General features: G+C 46.6%; 1 protein-coding gene across 8 annotated transcripts in view; it reads right to left on the reverse strand.

The window, feature by feature from the left end:
- The window catches only part of UBAP2L (ubiquitin associated protein 2 like), a 29,776-nt gene that overhangs the window by 11,769 nt on the left and 218 nt on the right, over window positions 1–17,789 (reverse strand). The window contains exons 2-12 of one of the 8 annotated variants that reach the window (XM_088068710.1): window positions 14,106–14,235; window positions 13,444–13,521; window positions 12,197–12,307; window positions 9,578–9,746; window positions 9,144–9,239; window positions 8,392–8,437; window positions 8,002–8,114; window positions 6,370–6,444; window positions 2,990–3,042; window positions 1,433–1,518; window positions 834–1,005 (exon numbers count right to left, since the gene is read on the reverse strand). In XM_088068710.1, the coding sequence (XP_087924836.1) occupies window positions 834–1,005; window positions 1,433–1,518; window positions 2,990–3,042; window positions 6,370–6,444; window positions 8,002–8,114; window positions 8,392–8,437; window positions 9,144–9,239; window positions 9,578–9,746; window positions 12,197–12,307; window positions 13,444–13,521; window positions 14,106–14,195 (1,089 nt within the window). In that variant the 5' untranslated portion in view covers window positions 14,196–14,235. Of the gene's footprint in view, window positions 1–833; window positions 1,006–1,432; window positions 1,519–2,989; window positions 3,043–6,369; window positions 6,445–8,001; window positions 8,115–8,391; window positions 8,438–9,143; window positions 9,240–9,577; window positions 9,747–12,196; window positions 12,308–13,443; window positions 13,522–14,105; window positions 17,664–17,789 lie in introns of those variants that run through there. The other 7 variants (XM_088068714.1, XM_088068713.1, XM_088068711.1 and 4 more) reach the window with 7 other exon arrangements.

A 17,789-nucleotide genomic window follows, 5' to 3' on the forward strand; every position in this document is an offset into this window, starting at 1 on the left:
GCAAGGAGGTAAAGTCAACGTCTCCCATGGCTTGGAATTGGGCTCAGAGGACAGGTACATCTCTGAACATAAGCTCAAATGCACTGCTGCTTCTCACTGTGTGCCTCAGCTCAACACTCTTGAGCTCCAAACGCACTCAAACTGCTGGCAGGAAGGGCCTTTCTTTCCCAGACTCCATTGTGTGTGAACACAGGTACACTCATCTCTTGCCCAACCCATGCCATGGTACAGTGTCACAGGGGGTTACAAAGGAAGTTAACAGACAGGATCTTAAAAAATGTACTAAATTATTCTCATGCACTGAGTTGCACTGAAAGAGAAACACCAGGAGATCTTGGCTTTATAGTTAATGTGGTTTTGAAAATCTTTCCTCAACTATCTCACTATTAAGTAAACAATTTTTCTTTCTTCTGAAGTTACACAAAGCAGCATCTACCTAGGTCTATGCATATCCCTGACTCTGACTCAGTGTCTCCTTCCTTCTCCTGTGAATGGATGTCAGCATTCCATCCCACACCAGTTCCCAACCAGTTCTGTTTCTCAGACTGTTGGAATTGCAAGCCCTGGACCAAAAGAGCTTTTCCTTTAAGCAGGAATGAAGCATGTGTTGCAAATCTGACAAGGGCAGTAGGGGAGGAATTATCGTAATTATTTCAAACTGAGCTATGAACTTCACGCCACTGCTTTTAAAGCTGACTAGCAAATTATTTGGCTATACCAACCCCAAGCAGCAAGCATCAGGACTGTACTTCCTATTATTATCCAAAGAGACAGAAAAATGGGATAAGCAACCTCAGCCAAACACCCATTGGCAGAGACCAGCATTTCCTTACCATGCTGTGGTGAGAGAAGGAGTTTCCAGAGGCAGGCTGGGATAGAGCACTCTGCTTAGAATTGCTGAACACAAGTGGCTGGGCCAGGGAAGGAGTCTGGGATGACTCCAGGTTTGTTGACTCACTCTCCATAGAAGAGGGTGTCTTTCCTAGCAGGACTGCAAGATCAATTCTGGGTAGACAAAGACACACTGAGGTTACCAGAAGCTCCCACTACCATTAGAACAGTATTCCCCCTCCAGCCTCACAGCTTTTACTTTACAAATTGAAGGAATCTGCAGAATGTTAACTCACAACTGCCAGTAGCAACCTCAAAAAGACAAACTGACCAAGCAAGACCCTGCATGGCCTTTGATTTTAAATCATGCTTCACATTAATTTAACACAGCAAAATGCCCCCAAACCTGAAGAACCAGCAACAAATCCTATGAAAGCCTAGAAAATTCTAATCTAGGATTAGGACCAAAAAACTCCTAAGTCAATTCTTCCATTTAAATGCACCTCATCTCATCCAGAGCTGCTGCATTTTAGGTAGCTAGTTAGGTTTAGTTGAAGATGGCAAATTGCTCCAGGTAAAGATCATCACCATGGGCTCTCACCTTTGTCCAGCTGTGATTGTCACATTCTCAGCAGGCAGAGGCACTGAAGACACATTGGAGGCTGTGAAGATCTTTGTCTCTGACAGCTGAAAGATTAAAAAGGAAAAAATAATCCAAAAGTGAAAACAGCATCTCATAACAGTCCCTGTGATGCAAAGCACATGAATGTTTGAGACAAAGAGTCACAGAAAAACTTGAGAAATTCAAGTGCTTAGACTGAAACTTCTCTAGCATTTGGCTCCCATCAGAATCAGCTTCTATTTTATTTGTTTCTTCTCAGGCAAGCACACAAATCACTTGCCAGTGGAAAAAGAAAACCTCTCAAATCCTTCTACAAATTTCCCATAGTCCACAAATCCTCTAGGGCTGCTCTAGGACCTTGGGCTGTTTCTGTGAACCAATGGCATGCAGCACAGACCGGCAAAAGCCTCTGCACAGGTAGGTGCAAGCACTGGTAGCGAAACCAAAGAGAAACTCTGTATCCATAGCTAAACTTCCAATGATCTGAGTTCATCACTTGGATGATCTGACCAACAGATCTACCTCAACTACAGAAGGGAAAATAACGTTGCTCAACAACTGGTGGAGGGTTAGTGATGACCTGTGATATAGCCTGAAACATATCTGAACACGAACAGCTTCTATTCCAGACTGAGGAGCTACTACAAACTGAACTGCCAGAGTTTAAAAAGTAAATCCAGAACTCCTGGCAGCATCTCATACACACTGAAGGTAAGAAAGGCTCTCAGAAGCTCCTTTCTAACAGACACCTGACTGAACAAAGAAAAGCTGTGCATATCTCCAAACACACCAGTAATGTTTCCCTCAGCTGGTGCCTGAAAACAAATAATACTTCGTGTGCTTGCCCATTCTGTTGGCTAAGCCAAAATGAGCACGCAAAACCAACAATCATACTAAAATACTGAACCTTGCTCCCATCTGCAAGAACAGAAGTCCTTCCTTGATTTGGAGAGGGACTGAAGCCCATTTCAGAAGAAACTTATAGATAGGTATTAACAGAAGGTGCTAACAACGTTCATTCTCTCCTGAAGGAGACATCAGGTAGAGAACAAAAGATAGTGAGACAAACCAAAGAGCACATCAGAAGGTAAAGTCAAGAGCTTCTTTTCCATCCAAATCACAAGGACGAGCAGAGGCACATTATGCGCATGAAACCATGAAACTGCTGCTGGTGTGATCAAAAGCAAACCTTCCCCAACTGTCACTCCACCAGAGGAGTGGAGAGTCTTCTGTGGAGTCAGGGCAGTTTTTGGAAGAATTCCATCTTGCAGTTACAGGAAATGAGAGGACCAGCCTCAATGGCCCAGGAGATCTCTTCCTGTCTTGGGGCCCTATGACAAGCTCTATAATACATACCCTGTAGAAGATGCAACAATTACTTATTCATGATAGGTCCCGGAGCTGGGAGCCTGCCTGGGGTTCTGTCCACAGTTTAGGGAGGATAGGCTTTGAGCTCCCCTGGCAGCTCTGTGTGTACAGACAGGATAGCAGCCAGCTGGCAGATGCACAGAGGAGATGGGTTCAGAAAATACCTACATCTTCATTCCAGTCCTCCGTGCCCCATTCTTCCGTCGCTGCCCTCCATGCACCTACATAAGGACAACAAAAGGTACAGAAGTTATGCATGCATCAAAGCTCCATCTCCAACAGCTGGGGGAGCACTGGGGAGCTTTGCAGGCAGCCACGAGGATTTCTATTTGCCAATCAGACAAATTAAAGCAGTCAACCTCAACCCACGCTTTACGGTCAAGGTACTGTGATGGGATTGTCTCTGCCTTGCTGATACAGGCTGGGATGAAAAAGAGGCACTGCCAGGCTGGCAGATAGGGCAATGCACACCCTCCCAACACCCAAAATGGGAGCTGAGCTCTGCAAGGAAGCCCCAGCATCATCCCCAGCCTCCTTGTGCCATTTCCCTGGCTTCCTGTTGTACTACAGGAGCTGTAGGTTTGTGCACCCGCAAGCAGTCAGTGTTACTCCAGCAGCTCAGACAGAGCACCTCCCTCATAGGCTTCCTGCCAGTTCTGGCACAGGATCTCACCATCCAAGTAAACCTCAAGTTTCTATAAAACTTAAGGATAACTGAGCCATTCCCACGATTCATCTTCCACCCCAGAAAAGAAAAAAAGTCTTGAAATCCCAGTGCTCCAGAACCTCCTGTGCTCAGGCAAATGGGATTCAGAAAAGAAAATTTATGGGACCAAGCAATTCCTGCATTTTCTGTGACTGGTTTCAGAGATAGTTTCAAAGCATGCAGCTTGAAGTATCAGGGAGAAAAGCAGGAAACCTCAGCTGCAATCCAACACAGCGCAATTTAAGCGAGCAAAAACTTACCAGAAAGTAAGAGTTTTGTATAGCTGCATTTTCAACTTGTTCCAATCCTCACTTCCATTACAGTTTAACCTCTCTGAATATTATGTAGCAGTTTCAGACTCAATTTAACAACTAAAATTTGGTTCGGGAAGAGAGTGAAGCTTTCACATTCCCAAAAGCCTCAGAGTATAAAGCCAGTCCCATTTTGTGCAGCTTGTTTTCAGTCTATACAAACCAGATCAAGAAAATCTGAGAGCACCAGCAGGGTTAATCCTGAAGACACTCACTGGATGGAACAAGTTGGCATCAGCCCTTTGCTGCATAAAACAAAGCACGTGGGGAAGGAGAACATTCTGAGCTCTTCTGCAGGACACAGATCTTCCCATATACACTTCACTTGTGTATTTAAACAACCACTTGTCTAGACTTGGGGGATTTAGTGTATGAAATAAGTATCAGTGAATTATTATTTTTCATTGCTTTTTTGTCTCGCTTGATGAGTTGAGCTAATTCAAGAAGCCTCCGAGGATTTACTTTATTCAAGTATGAAATACAGATATTAATACAGCAACACTTGCCAGAGTGCCAGGAGTCTTAAGGCACACTACCCCTTCCTCTACAGCCAGAACCATCAACACATACAATGCAAAACACATCCGAAGCTTAGAAACCTAAATTCCCTTAAAAATCCTCAGATTTTTGGTGCCCTCACAGCAGTAGCAGGAAGGCTGATTTCCAAATTTTCATGGATCAGAACGATCATTTTAGCCCAAGCCTTACACAAGAAGTGAAATGGGAGCTGGATGTACCTGCAGCTGGCCCAGAGAGCAGGAAGACAGGAGAGTTGCCCCCAAAGAGTTTGTGCATGCCGGAACATAGCATGGGGCTCTTAAGTCTTATTTGTTTGGGGATAATAAGAATAAAATAAAAGCAGCACTAAAAGCAGAAGGAAACCCTGCAGATGAAGAACAGCCACTTACAGGGCTTTCCCAGAAAGTCTACTCCACAAATACCGGACACTGATTCAGCATAGCTCGAGCTCCACACACACAAAGGGGCAGATGGAGAATCAAAGACCTGTGACGTATCATCGGGTATTCACCAGGAATACTCCAGAAAGCTCCCAACTAGCACATCATGGGAAGTTTTTTTAAAGAAACCAACTGTATCACTCTCCATCAAGCTCTTCTGAAGGGGAGAGGTGCAACAGAGGCAATACCTAACCATTTAGAAGGGTGGCCTGAACAGCAAGCCTTCCTCTCTGCTTTCAGAAAGGCCTTCAAAAAGCTGCTGGTCTTTAAGCTCCACAAACCAAGAAAACAAGGAAAAAAAATAAAATGAAGCCAACAACATGGCAAATACAAATGTGGTGAAGGAAAAAAAAAATCCCATTGTGTCTCCAAGTTTTTCAAATCCCTCCCCAAATACACTCTCTCCTCATTTTAAACTGGGAGATAAACACCCAGCTTGCTCTTCCTACAGCCCAGCAGGAAGTCAGCTGCCTCTCAAAGACTGGATCCAATCTTGCCACCCGGCACTAGAAAGGCAACAGACCCAAAGGCTCCCACTGCACCTCGAAGGAATGTTAATCCAAACAAAGCCAAAGGGCAGCAAAATCACAATGGCAGTGCTGGAGCAGATGGCCTTGTGCTGCCTGTGGAAGTTAAGGATTAACCCTAAGGTGAGAATGAAGAAATGCTCCAACACAGCAGAAGCACTCCAAGTATGTCTGCCTGCTTCTGGGCCCTTGCATGAGAGACTCCTTGGCCTCAACACTTCTCCTCCTGCCCTGACTCTCAAGAGTCAAGTGGCAAAGTCTTCTGGAAGGTCCCTTAGCCTCAACTTCAAAACCACAGGTTAGATAGATGAGACAGTCAAACAGGATGTCTGCCTTACTACAGACACCAATAGAATTCTGTAGAGGTAAGGCAAACTGCATCATCTCACGTGCATCTCTTGGCCTCACAAAGATAACGGTATAAGAGCAGGAAATAAAGCGGCCAGGCACAGAGCAGCTTTGCCATCAAGCATCACTGTCATCTCAAAATCCACCATCATCTTCAACTGCAGGGTGGTGAAAAGCAGCCAGGCAGCCTGAGCATGCCAGAGCAGCCATTGGGCACTGCTCACCCAGAAGCAGCCATAAGTAGAGGCAAAGCACAGAGAGAGCTCAGCCAGACCAACTGCCCTTGCAGCAGCGTTGTGACCCTAAGCAGGAACAGCAAGGAGGCCAGTGGAATGGCACAGGGACAACAGCAAGTCACAGCTTTCAGGATATGAGACAAAGGGAATCTGACTGAGCTGCCTCACACTTCCTGCCCTGGGGTGGGATACTCTGTCACCAGCGCTGTGGACACAGAGCTGCTCTGGGCATTGAAAAGCAATGGCTGAAGTTAAAATTTGCATAATCCACAGGAATTGGTGTTACCCTCTCCCAATTTACATTCAAGGTGTCAGTGTTAGTAAAAGCACAGTCAGAACAAATGTCAAATACTAATTAAAATGAACAAATTAAGAGAGTAGAATGACATATCCACAGATATTTCAGATTTTTTTTTTAAAAAAAAGCTATAAAGTAAAGGTATCCGGGGCAGTTAGTGCACCTGGATGTATCGTACCAGGAGCAGTGTCAAATTTTCGGGGATAATTTGACCCCTCACCCCCAATGAAATCAAGTCCTGAAACAAAAAAAAAGAAAAGAAAGACAACGGGTGAAATTTTGACTTAAAGAAGTGTAGGTGAGTTTCATTGCCCCCATATACACCAGTCACATCGTACCTGTGGATACTATTAAAGAGATGCCTGTGGCTACTAAATTGGAAACAAAAAAACCACACACAACACAGGTGACCAATGGTGTTGCACAATAAACTTTACAGCTGTGTTGTAGTACTAGAGCATATCTGAGTGGTTCGTCAGAAAAATCTTCAGCTCCCCCTAACCCCACTCTAACCCACTTCATTCCACAAAACACCAATACAGGAAAAAGAAAACCATTCACACAGAAGCCTGTTGCCACTAGACAGACAAACTTCTAGCACACAGAGCTTGTCCACTGCCATCCATTTTCTGCGGAGACAAGGACACCAACCGCCCCAAACACAATTTCACACCATTCCCTCTGGTATTTAAAACCCCTTCTCAGCTGCCAAGAAGATGATCACTCTGTCTGCTGGTGTTTCACAGAAACACCCTCCTTCCACAACAGCCATCTTCTGAAGGAAAAAACTGAACAAAACCCAAACAAAACCCATGGAAACACAAACAAACCACTCCCACCCCTCTCCCCGCCACAACAGTATGCAGTAAAAGGTATGCCAGTTAATGGGACTTGAATTCTCTCTTTCCAAACCTATCAGTTTTTCAGCAAAACCAAGAAGCACGGAAGTGACCTAAAGCACTGTTAACACAGGTGTGGATGCTTCCTATACCCAAGACATAGTATTTACTTAAATACTCAGTAATTGTAGAAAAACAGTTTGACTTTGCAGTGGTGCAAGACTGCTCCATAAAAAAGACAACAAAACCACCAACGAGCCCTGCCCCCCCCACCACCAAAGGCTACTTACAGTCAAGGACTGTGCCTGTCCCATTCTCACACTGCAAAATCTGAGTTCACCTGTGTCTCAATATTGTGCGTATGTGAAACAAAACCCAGAGCACCAGTTTTCCAGTGCAGGAGAATGTGCAGAGGCAGCTGGGTGTTCAGAATCACCCAGCAAGCACCTTTGCTTCAAAGAGCCAAGGAAACAAAATTGCTTTCAGCTCCTTTCTGCAAGGAAGTCCTATCCCACCATGGTTTGAGCCAGATGACCATGAAAGAAAGAAGGCTCCCAGTATCAAAATGAAGCACAATACAACTGACTCAGAGTAATTCTCTGGAGGATAAACCAAACACTAGGAGATCCTGGATCTGCTTATCACACTACAATTTATAAAAAACACCCTTCCAAGCAGTAGCATGGTTTCTACAGTAAAACAAATAGAGGTGAGTGTTCCTGTGCCTCTGTCGGGCAACAGCACCCACAAGCTCACCCCAGAGCAATCATCCAGCTTGCAGTTTCTAATGTGCAAAGGGTGCAAAGTATCAGGGTCACTGAAATCTATCTCTGAACCAACATCCCTTGTTCCTCCATCCCTGAGCCTTACACCTGCCTAGAATGTCCTCATTGCAACTGGATGGATGCAAAATGCTCTCAATACAAACCAGCACACATGCATGTTAAGGCACTTACTTGTGCCATCATCTGGCTCAAAGCTCCCAGTGTTGTTCCATGTGTTGTTGTTGCTATTCCCGTAGTTCTCATCCGTGCTGGCTGGCTCGGCATAGTCAGCTGGGTTGAAAGTTCTGTAAAAAATATGAGGATGGAAATGTTCACTCTGCCAAAGCATTTTGAAAGCAATTGATTTTATTCAGATCATAACACATCACAAGGCAGTTCTCTCAGCAGAGAGATGCTTCAGCTACACCAGCCATCCCAAATTTAAGTTACCATGATACAGTTTGGGCCTTATTAACAAAAAAAAAAGTAAAAAGGAAAATGGGAACAGAAATTACTGACACAAACAGTACCATTCATGCACCATCTTTTATTTTTGCTGTGGTTGGTGTCAATGAAACTCACCCCATGCCTTGGGCAGAAAACCTTCCCCCTCGCCGTCCAGAGCCACCTGTAAATACACACACGTGCACTGTTGTCCCTTGGCTCTACATCACCAGGAAAAGAAACACTTGAACAACACACAGAGTTCTGATGCCCAGAATATGAAAGTGGAGAGGATCTTCGCAGGCTGATGGGATTGCCAGCAACATCTTTTGATGTATGAGAGTGACCTCAGCTGGCTGGCAGCATGATTAGCAATGCATCATTCCAGGCTCAAATGAGGTTTCCAGCTGGCACAAACCATAAGTACCCCAGGACCCCAGGTTCTGACTTCTGCAGTATGTGACCTCAGCAACAATTCCTAAGCAGCAGATTTTGGGGTAAAACTCATTTCTGCCCCAAGTACTTAAAGTCCAAGCCAGTGGTGGTGTTCAGATACATTTGCAAGATGGAGGTTCTGTTGCTAACAAGCCATTGGCCTGCCTGCTAAAATAGTAAACCTTGGGTTTTTTAACCTCCCACCTCAGTAATAAAGCACTTTTTTTTTTTAACTCCATGGATGTGATGCAAGAACTAGTTGCTGTTTCTATCATCTTTAAGATGGGAAGCAACATATAGGCACTAAAAGTAAGCATGGGAACAAAAAAATCAAGCGCATATTTTCAGTTTGGCAACTCCTCCCATAAAAGAGGTTTTGGAACCTCATGAGAGATAGATACATTGCTGTAATTCTTCTCCTCCCACCCCCTGGTGACTTCACATCCCATGTGTACCTCGACCTCGGCCACGTCCCCGCCTCCCTCTTTCCGTGCCTCTTCCAGAAGATCCTCCACTCTTACCACCATCTAGTCCATTCTCCTGGCCCCGAACTGAAAGACAGAACAATGCAATGACAATTTCAAGACACATCCTGCTTTAGTGGAGATACCAGACCAGATCTCAAACCCCAAAATGCAGCAGCTGTGTAGGGGATCCCATCACCACATGCTCCCTGAACTTTTGATATAAGCAATGGTAAGTGAAGGCATCACACAAAGATACTATTATTATTATTATTTTTTCAGACAGGGGAGCATTAAACAGATCCACACACACGGGTGGTTTTCCTCACAGATGTGTCTGCCCAAAAGGCTTTACTGACAGCTGCTACACAGCACAGAGTACTTCAGTGTGAGGGTTTTGGGGTTATTAAAGGGCAGGTCCATACACTCTCTTCCACGGGTGGCACCTCGCCCTCGCCTCGGCAGCCCGCCACGTCGTCTGCTGAAATCCCGCTCCCGATCCCGGTTTTCTTTGCTTTCTTCACTGGGTTCTGTCTGTCCACTCTCCTTCTGTCCTGAGACACCTTTCTTCTTCCCAACCATTTCCCAGGAATGCTGAAGGTTTGGAGAGGAGAAAGAAATTAATCACAGTTAGATCAATGAAAGGTGCAAATCCACAAAGATTTAAACATGCTACAGAGGACATAGCAGGGATCTCTGCAAAAATAATTTCTGGATCCATTTTTTAAGGGAGCCTATCAGTGTACATACAGCATATCATCTTTGTTCAAGCCAAGCCTTCTTACAGCTGACTGGCATGCAGTCTGAGGTAACAGGAGATGAGTTATTCTATTTCTGCAAAGATCTACTAAAATTCTTCAATAGAGGGGGCATGATAGATACTTCTACAATTCTAAGCATGGATCTTGCTTAGGGGGAAAAAAAGCCTGTCATTTCACACAGGTCACCCGGAGCTATCAGAATAACCCAGATAAATGCTTCATAGTGATCTGCAGTCAACATTTGGGGTAAGTTCTTTCTGCAGATGCAAAGTTATTAACAAAACCTCTCCCCTAAATATCATCTCAGATGGAGAGAATCATCACAGAATTTAACCAACAGGCAAGTTCAATTGCAAAACATTAAGTCTGCCTCCAGCTCACTACCACGGGCCTGCACCCATGTATTTTCTTAAAGTTGCAGTGGTTTCATACTCTTAAACTGATGCTGCACACTATTAGAACAATTGAACATAGTCTTAAGTCATTGACAATCACCTAAAAACATAATTGGCAGACAGCTGGGTTTGAACAGCAGCACGCCATTCAAAAAACCTAACAACATAGTGGCACAAACTGCCATCAAACCCAAGGCTTCCAAAGTCTTTCTCCATAGGTATCTGGCTCAGAAATAAACTTTAAAATTACTGTATTCCAGGTAAACATGTTTCAAGCAAATGTTTTTTTTAACCAAATCTAATCTAATGCTAAGATAGTACCTGCTCCTTTTCTGTTTGAAATACAGTGCATTACCAGTAACTAGCTCACCAGATAAGCTGTCTTCAGCACCAGAGCACCCAAGCAATTAACAGGTCTGTTTCTTGTAAGAAAATTCCCTTTCTGGGACTGCTGCACAAACTGGATCCAGGCCAGAAGCAGCTCCAAGGTACTTGACCAATGGCAGAGCCAGGGCTGCCTGTGTTCAGTGATGCTGCGACCACAATGCCACCAGGTTGGATCAGTGGCAGCCGAGCACCTCCTCCACCAGCTCCCTTGCCTGCCTCTCCATGGCCCTACCCTGCAGGGCCTTGTGCTGCACATCCAATAAAGGAGGTGCTGCTACAGAGCACCGTGTGCTGCACACTGTCCTGGATGCTACTCTCATGAGCAATGTGTTTCTCTAGGCAATTAAACTGCTGTGATAGGGGTTGTTCTCTGACTAGAAGTCACTGATTGCAAGAGATGGGGAAGAGAACACAGTTGTGGTAGAGCTATGCCCCAGCAATGCACATCCCTATCATTCCTATTTCTAAAAGGATTTTCCAAAAGCTATTTCATTCAGTTGTCAATGGAAAGGGCTTTCTAAAGACAAGGAGGAACGCATACGTGTGTTGTACAGAACTTGTCTGAATCCAAAGCAAGCAGAGAACCAGACACTGGGGAGCAGCTACAATACACAAAATATAGTCTGAGGTGTCCAGCTCATCCACATACCCCCAGAGTTTATCACAGGCAAAAAAAATGAGCTAAAGCATAATATTCTAAAATGATATTTAGACTCTCAACTCAGAGTTGAGTTGGCTCCAACCAAACCAGGGTACCAGGAAGATATGTGATTTCAGCAGTGGTTTGGAAGGATCTCACATTCACAGGCTTTTTCTTGGGCTGTAACAGTAGTTGCATCTCTGCTGTCTTTATCACAAAAGAAATGACACCCTGCATGCAGGCAGAAGGCTCCTCCTAAGCAAGCACTCTTGTTCTTGGGGCTGACCTCAGCTTGCCTGAGACAAGCACCTGCATGACAAACAGCAACCAAGCCCAACTCCACAACAACAAACAGCAAAAAGGCCCTCAAAACCATGGCATAGGCAGCACAGAAACCAGTCAGTGCATCACTAAGAAATGACTAAAGAAGTCATTTAGGGCCAGAGACACAAAAACCACGTTGCTCTGACAGAAAGGAACCCCAGCTGACACACACCCGCTTTTCAATGCAGGTCACTCAGCCCTGATGGGGAAAAGTAAATTCCTTCACACTCACTGGTGTGAAAGCACATACAGATGCCACTGACCTATTGTTGAACTGCTTAGATTCAAAAGTAATAGGAAGGAAATTACTTATGGCATTTTCTCCTCTATTCCTTCAAGCCTAGGGCCATTCTCATGGCCTATGCAAGCCCACAGAGAGCAGCATTCAGCATCCAGGTCACAGTCACACTGTGCATGCTCTTGTAGAACTAGTCAGAAATAGTGGCTCTCCTTCTCTTAACATTACTGGATGCCTCGCCTCCAAATATGCAGTTACACTCAACTAGGCCTCACCAGATTTACAGGACCTAACCCTACCGTGTCTGGATTGCCCTCCAGCAGCACATTGATGGCTCTGTTGACATCTCCATTGCAGTCATGCAGAGCAATCACACACTCGTCCTGGTTCTTGCCTGTGATGTCAATCAGCTGTAGAGAAGACAACACCATGGTCAGCATGTTCCAAACCAACATGGCACCAAAATCTCTATGGGTCTCTCAGAAGACAAGTGAGTTGAAGCCTAAACCAGAAACCCTTCAAAATTGAAGGGCTGAAACGAAAAACTGAAGGGCTAGGGAATCTCCCCAGCCTTCTCAGCTTAACTGTATTCCTCAACAAGAGGTGACAGAGTATGAATTTTTGAGTTACCATTGTCTCATCATGACCCTCCTTTCACTACAACCTCCTTTTCTCAGGATAACACTGTTACCTGCAGAAACAAACTAAAAGTTCAGCAAGACAAGACTTGCTGAACCTGCAACAAGGCAATGTCAAACACAAACAGAGGCTGGGGGAGAATGGCCCTGAGGAGAAGGACTTGGGGGTGTGAGTTAACATGACCGGGCCAAGTGCACTGGGAGCCCAGAAAGCCAATCCTGTCCTAGACTCATCCACAGCAGTGTGGACAGCATTTGAAGGGGGAATTCTGCCCTGCTGAGACCCCCCCTGCAGTGCTGCCTCCAGTTCTGGGGCCCCAGCACAGGAAGGACAAGGAGCTGCTGGAGCAAGTCCAGAGGAGCCTTTGAAGGCTGAAGCCCCTCTGCTCTGAAGACAGACTGGGAGAACTGGGGGTGTTGAGCTTGCAGAAGTAAAAGTTCCAGGGGGACCTCAGAGTCCCTTCCAGTGCCTGAAGAGGCTCCAAGAGAGGTGGAAAGGGTCTTTGGACAAGGGCCTGGAGGCACAGGACAGGATAATGGTTTTCCATTGCCAGAGGGCAGGGTTATTTAGGCTACTGAGAAGGAATTCTTGGCTGCAAGGGTAATGAGGCCCTGGTACAGATTGCCTAGAGAAGCTGTGACTGCCCCATACCTGGAAGTGTTCAAGGCCAGGTTGGACAAAGCTTGGAAAAACTTGGGATAGTGGAATATATCACCATAGCACAGGGAACTGAATACCCTTTAACATCCCTACTGATGCAAACCATGCTATGATACAACTTTATGAAGCCAGTCTAAGGAAATTCAAGGAGCAGCCAGGTGCGTCCCTCCAACCCCATAGATTTCACAGTACTCCAAATACTGATCTCGCCTTCCTGTCAGAGTTCACCTTCATTTTATACACTCACTTGTTTCACCTTCTCCTCAAAGTCAGCATCATTGTGGTCCGAAATCATCTGTGCAAGTCGAATCTGTTCCGCAGTAGCCTAAAGAAATCAGAGAGAGACAGAGTGCATTGTCAGAGTGGTGCATTTCCGAACCATCCTCCAAAGGGCCTTTCTGCTACCCCAAGTTCTCTGTAAACTCTGGAAAGGAATCAGTATAGCAAAGAGAAGGCATAAGGCAAGGGTCAGAGAAAGAAAACTCCAGGGAGAAAGTGAGATGAAAAAGGAGCAAGAAGAAGAGTATTGAAGAAAGGGATACACTGTTGAATGGCCTCATGGCACCAGATGAGCAGCAGCCACCCAAACCACATCTGTTTTGGGGCAGACCTCATCACCACCAGATCGCCAAGACCCACTGCAGGTGCCTTCTCAGCCACTTGCATTCATTAAAGTGTGTGAGGAATAGACAAACGGAAGTAAAACCAAATCTCAGCAGCAGCTCTCACTTGGAGACACAAAGATGGAAACCCCAAGGTCAGCAGCTGCCCAATTAACCTGGCTCTGGCAGCAGCACCTTGTGGCACATGGGGAGTTTGTTAGGCGAGCCCAGCCGTTAGCACCAGACCAGACAGGAGTGCCAGGTCTCCACCTATAAGCTACCCGGTTTCTATGGACACTGCCCTTACCTGCGGTCGCTGCTTGTGCTGCGTCTGGCTCTGTGTCTGTGTCTGCTCCCAGTTCCCCCGGGCTCGGTTAGTGCCCACCGATGTCATCATTTACAGTATATACAAATAACAGTATTTACAAGGTTGAACTCTGTGGTGGGTCAGGGGAGAAGAGAGAACGGACTGTTAGATACGAAAAACAAAAGGCAGCACCAAAACTGAACAATCACAAGGTCAACACAACCATAATGGCTGCTGTAGATCACCACCCTCCTCACCACTTCCCTAAAACCACAGCAGGCCAGGCTGCCATCACCAACATGCTCCCAACACAAAATGGCCACTTGTACTTCTTGAGGTTTCTCTCTGGATACCATGGAAAACTGCTCCAAATGGAATATCACCTGCATCCAGATGGGAGGAATCAGGCACCATAAAGTCAAAGGAAAATCATAGACTCACAGACTGGTTTAGGTTGGAGGGGACCTTGAAGCTCATCCAGTTCACTCCTCTGCCATGGGCCCAGGGAGCTCTGGCCTTGAACACTTCCAGAGGTGGGGAAGCCGCAGCTTCTCTGGGCAAGCTGTGCCAGAGCCTCACCACCCTGACTGTTAAAAACCTCCTTCTCAGGAAATCTAGACTGACCCTCCTTCAGCTTGAAGCCATCACCTGGACTTGAGGCGAAGTTTAACAACTTCTTGCTGAAACACATGAGTGGGCACAAATCTGCCATGAGCCCAAGCTGAGGCCATGGCCTTCAAATGGAGCAGGACAGCTAGAAAGAAGCTTCATAGAAACTTCACTTGAAGGACAGAGCATCTCAGAACCTCCGACACATCAGCTACTTCCCCTTCTCCTTTCCTGCCTTTAAAGCAGGGCAAGGGAAGCAAAAATGCTCCAGCAATAAGTGGTGCTACAGGTCTGTGGAATTTTTGTTCTAACAAAAACCTGCCCTTGCAGAAGTGCCTATTTCTGCTTACTTAAATTATTCCCTTAAACTGGAAATACCAAGTTTTTCTTAGTATTCTTGATTAAAAACATACCAAAAAAGTGAACAAGATGTCTACAAGGAATAACAGCCAGTAACACTGTTAGATAACACTGCTTGAGACAAAAAATCCCAAGAAGAGTTTGAGTGTCCAAAGCAAGCAGTGTTTTCTAACCTCACACTGGGCCTCAGGGCAGGGGGTGTTGGAAGGGATTAGCACTGAGGTTTTACCCTCTCTAGTGCCTTCCAGACACAAAGGATGTGAGAAACATCCCACAGCACTTGTCAGGACTTACAGCTTCTGAGCCCCTGAAATTTCAATAATCACAGAATTCACATTTTTGTATTTCATTACTAAGACTGCAAAGCCTTCCCACAAAGCAGCAGGACCTGCTGCTGTGCCCCAGGCAGACATGGGACATGGGAAGGAGCCACAGACAAAACACAGAAGCAGGGAGAAAAGCTTAGCAAGACAATCAGACCTGCAGGATCCGATCCAAAACACTGCTATACATGAGCAGGGCAGCACAGAGAGAAACACGGTGTGCCAAGTAGAGAAGCTCAGAAGCAGCGTTAGCAAATAGCACGGGAAAAACTGGGGAATCTCCTGTTGAAGTTTCCAAGTACTCAACTGGGTGAGAAATCCCTCCTGAGAGCAGAGAGGCCCTAACATTGCCTCTGCACTAGACCCACATTCCCCACACCTGCTCCTACCAGTGCCTGGCTTTTCTCTGTAGGCAAGCTTCTGTGCAATTGCTCCTGCAGCTCCCCACAAAACCTTCGAACTCCCCCCTTCACAGCCACCCATGCCTCATGGCAACTTAATACCACAGTTTTACAGCTCTACAATGCCAAGACCCCTGATCAGGAAACAATCCAAGCTCCCTGTACAGTTACCAGGAGCCCCTGAGGTATGGGGGAAGAGCACCAAGCCTGCACTTCTGCTAAGGCAGAGCAGAAAAAGCCTTCTACCCACAGCCATCCCCTCTGTGCAGGCTCCATTCTCACGTTATACATTTATTTTTGCTTTCTTCCAGTTACAAGTTTCACGCACAATTTGTTGCATTAAACCAACCTGACAGCAGAACCACAGGCCCAGAGGGAAGTGATTCCACGCATCCACAGGAACCCAACCTACAACATCCCTGGGCCACAGCTCCAGCAGACTGAGCCCAAACCTTGTGCAGCACCCAGGCATTGTCCAGCAGCTCCGCCCTGCCCAGCTGCATCGCTGCCACCAGTAACGCAAGTATTTGTCCTTTAATGTGCAAAAATCCCGTAAGAAAAATATCTACGATAAAAACCTCAGCCAGGCCCTGACTCTGCTGAGACTGTCAGGTGAGGGGGTGTCCCCATGCAGACCCCACAGCAGCCTTGAGGAAAGAGGACTTGGCTACTGGTAACTTATTCCTCAGTGTTGTCAATGAACTTGAGATCAGCTCACTGGCAGCATTGAACCGCAGAACGTGGTTACCCCAATGCCTGCGCTGGCCCCACAGCTGCATGCAAGTTTCCCAGGTCAAAGCTGTTCTCATCAAAAGTATTTCACCTCTTCTCTTCAGAGAGCAAACCTGCACACATTGCACCAGGAGGTGAAAGAGCAGCTCCAGCCAAAGCACGTGGTGACCAGTCCACATTGGAGCACTAGGATTAAAGGGAGCAGCACTAACATCTGAGGCCAACAGTGCCGCACTCAGACAGGGCTTAGGGAAAACAAGAAGTTTCACAGTTACAGGTTACAACACCCTATGGTCAAAGACACTGCATCAAATGAGAGATTTGCTGTTACCCCCTTTCCTTCTCAGACCACACCACTGCCTTCCCACCAGGCCTAAAGAGGAGAGTCTCAACTACACAAATGAAGTGCGGAGTCTCCAGAAAATGAGGGGATACAAAAATGTAACAAACTGTTCATTTTATTAGAAACGTCAGATAAGTTACAGTTTCAGAACCAGTATCTGTAGGTCCCTTGGCTGCGTCAGACCTGCTGGCAGCCACTCACCCTGGCACATCCCAGTTTCAGTTTCCCTGATGTGTTAATACAGAAAAAAGGTATTTTCATCCCATTCCAACAAAGCTTAATTAACATGTGCAAAAAAACTCCAAAGCCCCAAAGGAAAGGGACAGAGAAGGCAAAACTTTTCCCACAACGTGGGGCAGAATGAGGACCCAAAAAGGGCTATCAATGCAAGTTTTTCCCCAGAGCAAAGACATGGTGGCCATAAACCGAGTCATTCGGTGTATGCAAAGCACGAGCTTTTAGGGAGATGCTCCCGGATATGCCATCAGAGATCCCGACTTGGTATCGACGGGCAGCGCTTTGCTGGGAAGACTCCGGGCCGGAGGGCGCAAGCAGAGCCCCCAGACCGGGATGGAGGGACATGAAGAAGGGCGGCACTCGCGGGCCGGGGCTCCTCCAGGACCCCCGAATCGCTGTTGCCAGGGAATTTCAGGTGAGCAGCGAAACCACCCCTGCCAGGGCCCCGGGGCGCCGCCGAGGAGCAGTGGCAGCGGCGGGCCTGGCGGCCCGCAAGGAGCCTGGTAGGGCGGGAGCACGGCTCCCATTGTTACCGCCGGCAGCGGCGGGGACGGGCGGGCCCCGAGAGAGCGGCAGGGTCGGAGCTGCCCGACCCCACAGCTCAGTCCACGGCACACAATGAAGCGACGGACCGGACTGAACTGGAGGGCGCTGGCGGGGCCGGGCGGGAACCCCCACG

The sequence above is a fragment of the Pseudopodoces humilis genome, chromosome 31 (genome assembly GCF_049639895.1).
Source record: "Pseudopodoces humilis isolate 2021_Gansu_Grassland_sample_001 chromosome 31, ASM4963989v1, whole genome shotgun sequence".
Taxonomy (NCBI): Eukaryota; Metazoa; Chordata; class Aves; order Passeriformes; family Paridae; genus Pseudopodoces; species Pseudopodoces humilis.